Source organism: Vidua chalybeata, chromosome 3, assembly GCF_026979565.1.
Source record: "Vidua chalybeata isolate OUT-0048 chromosome 3, bVidCha1 merged haplotype, whole genome shotgun sequence".
In the NCBI taxonomy this organism is placed as follows: Eukaryota; Metazoa; Chordata; class Aves; order Passeriformes; family Viduidae; genus Vidua; species Vidua chalybeata.
In genome coordinates, this window is record NC_071532.1 from 74235666 (window position 1) to 74248005 (window position 12340).

At 36.0% G+C, this 12340-nt stretch overlaps 1 protein-coding gene across 5 annotated transcripts in view; it reads right to left on the reverse strand.

Annotated features, from left to right (window-relative positions):
- Window positions 1-12340, reverse strand: part of KLHL32 (kelch like family member 32) — a 121184-nt gene that overhangs the window by 93583 nt on the left and 15261 nt on the right. For all 5 annotated transcript variants that reach the window (XM_053939077.1, XM_053939074.1, XM_053939076.1 and 2 more), the window contains one exon: window positions 2144-2226. In XM_053939077.1, the coding sequence (XP_053795052.1) occupies window positions 2144-2166 (23 nt within the window). In that variant the 5' untranslated portion in view covers window positions 2167-2226. The remainder of the gene's footprint in view (window positions 1-2143; window positions 2227-12340) is intronic.

Genomic DNA, 12340 nt, shown 5'->3' on the forward strand with positions numbered 1-12340 from the left:
AGTGGTTCAAACTGAAGCACTGGTGAAAAGGAGGGTATATGTACATATGCAAGAAGTTCTACTAAAAAGAATGATGCCTCATGGTCTCAGGTGGCCTGTTTAAGTCTGATGCTGAGTTACTGAATGTTTTCAGACTACTTCAGGCTATTCATATTTATGAAATGCTGTGGTGTTTTTTTGATTGTCTGTTTTGTGTTGGGGGAAGGGAGAAGATGTTTGCTCAATTTTAAAATGCCAAGGTCTCCTCCACCTCTGAATATTTCCATGTATGAATTGCATATAATCCAGTCTAGGTCTGATTGCAGCTTCCTTTTTTTGCATCAGAAGGAAGAGACAAGATAACTGTTGATGTAAATGGAAACAAATCAAAACATATCAGCAAATCCTGTTTGGTACAAAACAATGCAATTGATTTGAGCTCTGTGAGACTACCAATTTCAATTGCCAGAGAATCCACCTATGTGTTTATAGAAAGTGAGTTTACAGAGAGTCAGTCATCTCAGTATAAATGAAAGTGAAGATTTTTTTAAAAGGTGTGAATAACCCATCATCTTTCCAGCACAATCATGTCATTCACTGCATACATGTACTATGCAGCAGCTGTGTGGCTGCAATAATCTTTCTCTGCCCACCCTACTCCTGCACCTCAGGCACCTGTAAACTACTGCAGACCTGCCTTGCAGACTGTCTGCTCTAATCTAACCTTTTAGAAAGAGAACAACTAAAACATTACTTCTAGAAGAAGACTGGCCAAAGAGAAATAACACAGGAGCAAAGTGTATCTGAATTTTACTGCCTCTCTGACAGTTTAGGTTTCACATATGGACATGCCCTAAATACATTTCAAAAGGACTCATTCAAATTATTCTTTTTTCTTCAGCTGTTCTGTTTGTGGAGCCCAACTCATTCTAAATGAGAGTTATCAAGAAATCTAACTTGCTAAACACCAGAGAATTATTTTAACAGTTATTTCTCTTCTGTAATTTCTATAGCAAAGTAACTAAAACTAGGGCAAATATAATATATTAACGATACCCTGAAATGGTTTCTCTTTACTTCTGTTTTCATTAGCCTCTCTCCAAGTGTGGTAAATCAAGACCTTAATTCCTCTTGCTTTTTTCACCATCATCCAGAGGACTATTTCATTCAATAGAGAACATATCTGGGATTTTAAACTGAGTTCTATCATAATCCATTTTTCAATTCAGTGACTAAAGTGAAAAATCAGTTGCCTGTAACACTTGTGCTAATAACATATGAAGAATGCATACACATGAAAGGCAATTTAACTGGAATTTATGAATGAAAATACATAGAATAATTAAGCATAACATGACTGATTATTTGTAGTGATATTGTCAGCTGATCAATTCAATAGCTATAAAAGCAAGCAAGTTCTGATTCTCTCCTGCTGCAGAATCATGGCAGGGAAGGGAGAACACAACTGGAATGATAAGGTGTCCCAGTCATATCACAGAGTTTTCTGACCTCCCAGATCAGCATGTTAACTACTATGTAAAACAGAACCACCACCATATCACACTACTGCAAAGTTCTGCAGAAAACCAATTCAGTTAATAAATTCTGCAGAGTGTTCTGTCTGAAAGAACCATGTTCTGCTCCCAGAAAGTAATTAAGTTATAAATGACAAATTCTCTACTGCAAGAATGGGTAGTACAAACATATGAGAAAGGCTACACTGGGAAAGAGACAGAAGGGAAGGCAGAAAGATGAATTTGGAGAGAACCTTGGAAGACATTTCACATAACTGGAAAAGTAGCATGTCCCAAACAGTGGAACACTACACAGACCCAAAATTATCACCAGCCACCATTTCAGATGCATAAATGTAAAATTCCAGTTGCTTCCACAACCAAAAATTCCAAGTATAAACTAAGGCATAAATAAGATAAGATATGAAGAGACTGTGGGCCTCCAATCAATCCCAGGCACAGTCTTCCTTGCTTGAGATAAGAAGCAACAAGGTAATATTTTGCAGATTATAACAAGGATATGTATTTAATAATGTGAATTCCTATCTAATGAACAAAATCATTAGTTTTACTCTTTTCTACTTTCTTAAATCTTTGGTAAACATCATCCTAAATGTTAATAACTTCCTACACATTACCAAGTACTATACCTCAGGCACCTCTCAGATGGCATCCTTCAGTCTTCTGAATATCAAAATTTATAATCCTCTAGGGAAAGCTGTGAGTGTTCCAGCTAGAAAAAGAGAATAGAGAGGAACATTAAAATTCAAAGCATACACAGCCTCAGCCTTAAAGATCAATACTTTCATGATGTGCAATTCAAAAGCAACTTTCACTGTCTAGATTTGAGTACAGTCTGAAAGTGGCCTTTCCTCTAGTCTTTTTTTGAGATTCACACCCTGCCACCTGAACATCCTGCATCTACTGCCCTTGAGGAATGCTTTCCACAAACTCAGGAACACACATAATTTCAAAAAAGCTGAAGAATACTGAGGAGGGAAGTAACTGTACCCAAAATCCTTCAATAGGAAGAGCAAGCCAAAGGCAGGTATTAGTGTTTGCTTGCTTCCCAGAATAACACACAGTTTTTATGTTCAATGATCCTAAGGGTCTCTTCCAACCTAAAGGACCCTATGATGCTATAATGATTCTGGCAAATATAGGCAGTATAGTACAATCATTTTTATAAACACAACAGCTCTTTTTTTAAAAGGCAGAATACTGCAGTGACCATATGAATAAACACAGAACAGCTGAAGTGTCCAAAGACCTAAGTTATTGAAAACAGGGCTGTACAGCAAATTTTTAACTGGTGTAGCAGCCAGCACAGTTGACATTTCAACTTCATATAAGAATTATAAAAGAAAAAATAGGTTTTAACTGAATAGTCAAAAAAAGAAAAGTACACTACTTTGCTTATTTAAGCCATGTGTGGATTGTCTAATGTAACTCAGTTGAAGTAACACAATTCAGCAAAATCTGAAGAATGGAAAGATTTCCGTATTTTTCTCTCTTTTCCAAAAAGACTGCAATTCTGAGCAGATGGGTGAGGTCATAGAGAACTTATGCTGATGGTTCAGTGGGATACTAAGCAAATGGGTATGCAGTGCTTTCCAGTGGTGGTTTCAGAACATTTTGCTCTCTCCATCAATGATCACCATTCTAGTTCTATTAAGGCAATTCACCTTATCCTTCAAGAGACAGAAAAACACAGCATATTAAGTTGGTATTATCAACTAAGGAAGCAAAACCACTTCTGATCAATGCACCTGCTCTTGCATACACCCATAGGTCAGTACTGATGTCTGCCTTTCAGAGATGCTACACCATCCAGAGACAGGGAGAGAAAAAATTCAGCCTTTCTCAGAACTTTGAGAGGTCCAAACTCTCTGGCCCACACACAGAAAAAAAAAAAAAAAAAAAGGCCAAACCACAAGCAGCAGTGAGAGCAAAGAGAGGAAGGATGAAGACCTGCAGGGAAAAGCATTCCTTCTACAATAATTAAGGCACATACATCAAAGAATTAACAAAATATTCAAACAGTCCCACACTGCATTTAGTGATTTTACAATATCAAACCAAATTTCCCTAAACTTCAGCACTCCTCCTTTCTCTTCCAAAGCTCCAGCACTGCATGCCTCACTTAAATGTACACCATGTACACAAGTGTGTAAATCATTATATCAATACTGCACTAATTTTATCTAGCCATACAGAATTAAGTCAGCTCAACATTTTTAATAACAGGAAATTTGAAAGCATTATTTATCCTTACTGAAGAAAAAGAATTAAGGAGGCACTTCCACCTGTTGTATACAAATGCTGTGCCGGAACAGTTCTAAAATCATTTGCACCAAGAGTTTATTTCTATTTTAGACAGCTGGATACATCTCCATTATATAAATTGTGATACCTAAGGAAACTCTTTGCATTAGAATGTTTAAGACATACTATTGTCTTTCTATTTAACTACTTTAAGTAATCAAATCGGTTTAAAAGATTAGTTTATAAACTTAAGGATAAGACTTTTGGTTTAAATGGAAAACTTTAAATCCACCTAAATCCTTCTGTTATAGTGAAATACTCCTTAATTCTGGAAATTAACAGGAAAAATATAGGCCAGACAGAAAATGCTCATTACATCCTAGGTTTGAGATACATGCTAAAATTGCCAAAACCCTTTTTTTAAAAAATAATATATTATTTCACTTTTTGTGATTTTGTGATGAACAATAATTCCCAATACTATAGTATTTTACAACTAAAATATATTTTCTTATTGCTCCATTAGTTTTCTCACATCCTAGAAAAGTGCTAAAATTAAAAATTAATAAAACTAGTAATGATCCAGCTAGCACTGGAAGAACATCATATTTTGGTAGAGAATGGTGCACCATTCCTAAATGGGAAAAAAAAAAAAAAAAAAACCACAACAGGGTTTCCTTATGTAAACACAGTGTATCTAAGGATTCCAAAGGTAAAAGAAATTTCAAAAGAAATCTCACTGTCCATGCAAACGATTATGACAAACTAATACATCAAAACAGTGTTTGCTCTGTTTGCCTGACAAAATGTCAGTCTTTCTATATATATTTATGTTGCAGTCTTATGACACAGCAAAATAAACAGAAAGTTTTTTGCACTCTCAGGAAATCTTGGAATGAAGAGTCACTCTGCTGCATCCATTGCACACTGTTAGGCTATGCCACTTCTTTAATCTGAATCACCAGTAGAGTTCAGGAATTATTTGTTCAAAGATTAGTAAAAAAAAAAAAAAAAGCATTTAAGTAGGTAGTATTTCTTCCTTTATTTGAATTGGATATAACACTGGTTTGGAAATATTAGACAAAGTAGTTTAGCATCCAAAAATATTGGCAGAATGCATGTGCCCTTTTCCAGAACAAGTCTCATTCATTGAAACTGATCTTGAGAAGCCAATACCATATTCCTAGTTCACACAGAATGCATGAGGCATTGGAAGAATTTCAGTTACACCTTTTCTCATCCTTTTGGTGGGTTTATTTGGGGGGGTTTATTTGTTTTTCTTGTGTCATTTAGAAACAAACTGAAAGCAAGAAAATATTTCTGATTAATTCTTGAAAATACAAGCCACCAGAATATGAAGTAGATTAAGGGGGGAAGGGTGTAGGAGATCAAAATAAAATTCATATTCAATCTACTTTCTGAAAATAATTTAAATGTCCCGAAATTCACTATTTCCTCCCCCTTGACGTAACAAGCTTTTTTTTATTTCACATACCTGATTTTACAGAGTTGCCCAAACCATAGTCAGATCATCACAAAACTTATTCTGTTGCATAAACAGGCTCTGTATTTTATACTGGGTAGCTAAGAAACATTTTTTCCACCCTAATTATGCTTCCTTTGTCTTGCAAACTAGTAAAAAATGTATATTCATAATGGAAATGAAAATCTATTAATAATGACTGAAAACATGCAGGTTTTCTACATAATTCAAACTTATATAAAATAATTACTACCTTGGTGGTTTCATCATTAATTTTCCCAATTGCTCTAAGTAAATAAGAACTGAGTTACAATCAACTTCAGTGTGAACTCACTTACAGAACACGATATAAGCATTATTTCTGTTAGGTCAAAAATGAAATTATTTTAAAACCCTGATTTTAAATGTGTTCTTAATACAAAAATAAAATAGCATTGGATAAAAAGCTTGTACTCTTTTCTTTACTAAGGTAATTCCTTCTTAGGCAGGAGTTACTAAACTATCCCACTCCCATCCCTTGAGTCCCAGCCTAGGTTTAGGGGAAAGCAAGAGTTCTGTTACCTATGCAGGAGTCAGAAAAACCCCACTTGACTGCCTCCACGGTTCTAGGGAACACACTGTGCTGTGGTGGGAGAGGTGAGACTCTGCCCTCCTCAGATATTTGGTGAAACTGACAAAAAAAGTGAGAAAAATCAATGTGAAACACAGGCAACTACCACTTCACAGAGTTCAGCTTAATACAAGATTCAAGAGATAATAAAAGATGCTTTTGTAGACAGAAGAAATGCTCTCTTGCAAACATGGCCAGGATCAGAACTCCTTTAAAAGACAGGGTGGAAAATTACAGAGCATTTGATGTCTTCTATCCCATAAAGAAAATAGCTTAACCGTGAAAAGCTGCAACACAAAATTTAAGCTAAATATCTTTCAAACTGTTCACTCAGATGCAGGCAGCCAACATACATAAATCTTCACTGCAGCCAGATGCAATCTCTGCTCTTGTGACAATCCACATTTGGAGGGAGGCAGAAGAGCCAAGAACCCTTGGGGATGTCTGCAAGGAGCCAGAGCTTGGCTCCTCACCATGGCCTTTGGGAGCTGTGGAGTCCTTTACACTGGCACCACTTAAGGCACCTTTCACCTAGCTGATCACAAAGAAAGTTGCTGATTTTCTGTTTACCACTAAACTTCACAGAATGGTACTGCATTAGTTAAGTACTGCTCTGCCTTCAAAGTCCTCCAGTGTATGAAAAGCCCTCTAATTTCTTTAAATTTTTACTTTGAGTTGGGAAAGCTACTCATTTATCGATTACCACATTACTTAAAACAATGCTGCTTATCAAAAATAGATTTCAAGTAATTAATTTTAACTCACTCAAGCCATGTAGCCAAATTCTGAGTATTTAAGCAAAGATTTTAATCTCATTTCACACAGGTAGCTTTTAGTTACATTCTGAGACTTCATTTCATTTGTCAGTAACCATAAAAAACTGTTGATTCATAAAACTTCACATTAAATGTGTTTTTTTTTTCATTTATCTGTGTACAGATAATGTATCTTTTCAGATAGCAATATTTCATTTTGATAGATTTACTAACATTCTTAATTATGACTGTTGTTATGTTGGAAAACAGTAACTCAAAATTACATAAAACTTGCTGTGTGCCAAATTATTTTACATAGAAATTTATTAAAATTCACATTCTCAAGAACTGGCTAAAAAGACTAAAAATACTGAATATATAAATAATTTAAAAGATACTTTGCATTTTCAAGCAGTTATCTTTAATTACTTATCTTCTTTCCCTCAAGCCACTCCTTTTCCAAGTGTGTATTTTAAGTATTGAAAAACACTTCTACTTAAACTCACACCACTTCAACAAGATGCATGGACAAAGTGAAGGGATCATGAGCTCTTTCCTGCAAAAAATTCAAATTTTGAACCAACTGGATAAGTCGTGAAGATAAAGCATTTGTATGCAATGAAATGGTATTTTCACTTTGACAGCTCCAAATATCTCATTTAAATTTGGCCTTTTTTTAAAAAAAAAGAAAATACAACAAGGAAAAGCTAACAGCAGTACACTATATTAATTTCATTCCAGAATGGCATTGTAGCACATCCTGAGAGGCTGCCATGGATACAGAATTAGACCATTAAGACTTACCCATGACAATTTTCTATTCCAGCTTGGCTCCTTATTCACAGGAGCTTCTGCCTGTGGTTTTAGTAAGTCAAAATAAATCATCCTTTCAAGCTATACTTCACCTTCTCTCAAAGTAAGAGTCTCTTCAGAAACAAAACTATGGGGTTTTAATTCACAGAAATTAAAAGACAATATTATCTTCTACTTTTTTAAATCACATCTCTGCCAAATTAATTTGTCAAAAGGAAAATACTTGGAAACAGATTTAAAGTTTGACCACAAACCTGCTCTTCTGATTATATTAACACACTTTTCCCACATGCCTGGGAGAAAACACTTTTTCCTCTTTTCACTATCTTTGAGAATTGACATATTTTTCTCATTCCATAAAAAATGTTCAAGAATGTCAAGTGTGAGAAAAACTCTGCCACTACCCAATGTTGTCAGTGAAATCATCACTCAGCTCAAACACAAATTGGTCAACTAATTTAATGCCTCAATACAGTGAATTTCAGAAAAAGCTTTCATAGTACTGGAAAACCCCTTAGATTTAATATAAATTACAAAATTAAGGGAATAAAAAAATTGAAAACCAGGACTTGTTTGGGAAAACAGAAGTCAGTCAAAACACCTCAAGAAAAAATTCAGTAAAATAAATATAAAATAAAACCACAAAAAATTCAAACTCTTACAGTCTTCTGATTAATTACAAACTATTTTCTTGTGAGACTGGAAAGGGCATTGCTATCTTCAGGCCATCAGCTATAGTCAATTAGAATAATGAGGTTTATTTTCTATTACTACCAAATTACCATCTGACTTCACAGAATAACTAAGATCTTAAACCACAAAAATATAAAATGAAATAACAGGGCTAAGGGCTGTATGAGTAGAACAACATCTTTATGCCTTTGCATCTTCTTTGTGGCATTATATCTTCTACATATCTCAATATATCGGCTTTCAGAAGATTTTTTTTTTCTGAATATACATTCAAATAAAATAAAAAGCCAGGCTCATGGTCATTTGTGCAACTTAAGGCATATTTTATCTAAACTACCACCTGAGAAAGAGGTTGTTGCATTACAGTGATAAAACCATAGACAATCATGTAACCCAACTGGAAACGACACAGATGAAGTCTGATGATTTTGAAGACAAGATTTGCTTCCAGGATGTGTGCACACAGTTTCATTATTTCATTTGAAAAAAGACAACAGTTTTATACAACTGTAGTAACACACCTTCATGCTCTATCATCTTAGCTTTTCAGAGCACTCACGGTTGCTGTCATTTAAGCTCTGATACTAATTACTCACCTGCTCAAAGGAGTAGGACATAACTCCCAGCAGATTCATTAGTCATGGTTGGGAGAACACTATTACAACTTGATCCTGATCTCATTGAAGAAATCTCAGCTCATGGCAGAAGACTGGACTAGATGACCTTCAAGGGTCTCTTCCAACCCAAACTATTCTATATTTCTATGAATTTATTTTCTCATCTTTCTGAAAGATAAGCAACAAATATGCAAAGCAATCTCAAAGTGAAGTATCTACACTGAGTTCACCGTTGTTATAAGGGACAAGTCAAAAGGTCTCTGGTCAGCTTTAAGGCATTCTGCTGCTGGCATAAATCAAAATCTTTGTCACTTTGCAAAACTATGCTTTCAAGATTTTTCCTCTAGACTTCATAAAAAGGAAATAAAAGACAAGGCAACTTTAGTAGTTTGTAACAGCATGTTATTTTGGAATTTGATTTGCATTTTCATTGGATTAAAAAAAAACAAAGAACCCTGTTCTTCAAGTCTAAACTTATATTTTTAGAAAATTTGTCAAGTTTGTTGCAAAATCATAGAATGGTTTGGGCTGGAAGAGACCTTAAAGATCATCTAGGTCCCAGCCACCTGCCAGGGACAGGGACACCACTCTCTAGACCAGTTTGCTCAGGGCCCCATCCAACATGGTCTTGAACACTTCCAGGCAACCAGAACTTCTCTGGGCAACATGTTCCAGTGTTTCACCACCCTCTGAGTAAAGAATTTCTTCCTAAACTAAACTAAACCTGCCTAAACATCTAAACTAAACCTGCTCCCTTGCAGTTTTAAACCTTTTGTCCCTTGTACCTTGTCCTGACACTACATGCTCTTGTAAGAAGCCCCTCTCCCACCTTTTACAAGCCCCGTTTAGGTATTGGAGGGCTGCTAGAAGGTCTCCCTGGAGCTTTATCTTCTCATTGCTGAAAAGCCCCAGCTCTCAGCCTGTCTTCATAGGAAAGGTGTTCCATCCTTCTAATCATCTTTGTGGCCCTCCTCTGGATCTGCTCTAATAAGTCCACAAATGTGGAAGGCTTCTCCAAATCAAGTCAGAATGTTTTATAATGGGATGTAACAGAAATTTAACTAGAAAGATCATAATTATTTCTCCTGATAATTCTAGAAACAAACATGGAAAGGGACATACAATAGCAAGGTGTGGTCGGAAATGGTGTCAACTTCACCAGGGCCTCACTCACACATAAGTCTTAGATTTTTAACTTTCACAACCATCAAGATGCTTTTATTGAACACAACAATTATTCTTTTCTAGAGTATTAAGAGTCAAAAATACATAAACATGTTTTTGAAACCACTTCAAATCTGCATATAGACTACACCAGATAGGAATATACAGTACTGTATCTTGACAATAGGGCCACATGAACTTTTCAAATCTATGAACATAAAAAAAACCACATAAAAATATTAAGAAAAGTGTGATTTCTTATTAGTGCATAGTCTTGCATAACTGAGGTGATCAGTTATGTGTCTACATGGCATTTCCAGTGAACAACTATTTATATATTTGAATAAAATCAGAGAGTTTATACATCTCTATGGGACCTACAATAGCCATTCAACTTTCTCTGTGAAATAGCATTCATGAAGTTAAAAGGCTGTGACTACCAGCAGTTAAGTAAACATGTACTTCCTAAGAATGGCCTTCAGTAGCCACAGGGTGGCAGAACTATAATTCAATATAACTTTCAGGACAGTGACAGTATGTCAAAGAGTGGGTTTTCCCCCCCTTACAGCATAATTACAACAATGTAAAATACTTGTTCAGTGTCCAGTTGGTGCTTTCAAAGCCAGGAATCAGAGGGAAAAAAAAATGTCTGTACATAAAAGTACCACTACACAGCAGTTCTATAAACATCAAAACACTGCAACGTGTTACTGACCTCCATATTTCTATTTTGAAAAAAATATTCAAGTCATAGAGTAACTGATCACTAAAATTCCTATCAATTTTACCCCATACAGAATCAAAGAATCACAGAATGGATTGGATTAGAAGGGTCCTTAAAGATCATCTAGTTCCAACCCCCCTCCCACGGGCAGGGTCCACTAGACCAAAGTCCCATTCAACCTGACCTTGAACATTTCAGGAATGGAGCACCCACAGTTTCTCTGGGCAACCTGTTCCAGTACCTCTTGGCCCTTTGAATAAAGAATTGCACCCTGGCATCTAACCTAAACCTTGTAAAACCATTCCCCTTCCCCTATCATTACCTGCCTAAGTCAGTCTCCTTTTATAAGGCCCCTTACTCTAAGGCCACTGTGAGGCCAGACTCCAAGTTGTCCTCCAGGTTGAACAATCCCAACTGTTTCAGCCTGTCTCTGCAGGAAAGGTGCTCCAGCCCTTTGACCACGTTTGTGATCCTTCCCTGGATTCTTTCTTGTGTTGAGGACCCCAGAACTAGACACATAATTGGCTTATGGACTTTTCCTCCACTCTTCAATGTAAGAGAACAAAGATATTTGCAAACACCTTTCTGTTAAGAGAAATGGGCATCAGAAGATTTTCAACAGCTTTAAGCAAATTGGGCAGTGTGATTCACCTTGATAATGAAACACATTTTGATGAGGCCAAGAGGGAGATGTCAAGTGAGAAAGAAGTAGGAAGAGGAAACAAAAACAGCATGGAGGAAGCTGGATGAAGACCTGCTACAGTTACTTCCTGGGTTTCCTCTTTTGCAAAGGGGAAGGGGAAACAGTGGAATAGTACACAATTCTAAAATCAGATTAATATCTGAGAAAATAGAGTAGAAAGCATGTCTTTTTCTGCAGTGCAATCGTAGGAAGAGAAGCTAGAGGTGATCAGGGAATAATTCCAATTGCTGTACAAGAAGCCTGAATGCTCAGGAGAGCAGACTGTGAAAGCACACAGAAGAAAGACAAAGAGACAAGGGCAGGGAAGATCCTGGGCTAAAACATGTATGTGACAAAACCAGCAGATTGAGAAGAAAGCAAATAAAATAATCAATGTCTATTAAAGCCCATTCTGTCTAGATTTTAGACTAGAAATCAAGATCACCAAGTCTTGCACCTTTTTGTGTGGAGAAACAGCTGCAGAACATTTGTTTTCCCTTTCTGCTTACTGTGTGGATTATAGTGAATAATTCCTAACAGTTTACTTATCTTACTGCTAATGGTTCCAATCAGGCTGCTCTTCCATTCACTTGGTACAGCTCTTCAAAATTTTTTAGTTTACCTTTGAGAAAGTGTGAAAGGCTTACATGCTCATGAAACTAAGAATGCTGGAAAAGGCAAAAAGCTATGTGCTCCAATACCAAAATTGAAGTCCCCTACAATCAGCTTACTACAAGAAAAGGCACAGGTATTCCTAAGTCCATCACTTCTTAAAATATGAATGTTTGAACTCCCTTAGGGCCCTTTTTCTACACTTAAATTGCATCAAAACTTCTAAAAGCCTGGCTAATGCCATTCCAGCATAAACTCTTGTATTACAAGGATGTCTGGATTACTGTTTAGCTTTAAGGTGCTTCAAGTATAAAAGAAATTTCTACATATAGCTGTTCATAATTGACTCAGAAGTGTAAGTAGGAGTGACAGGACCTGAAGTTAGCTAGAATTCAGAAGAAGTAAATCCATCTAATTTAGACCTTTTCC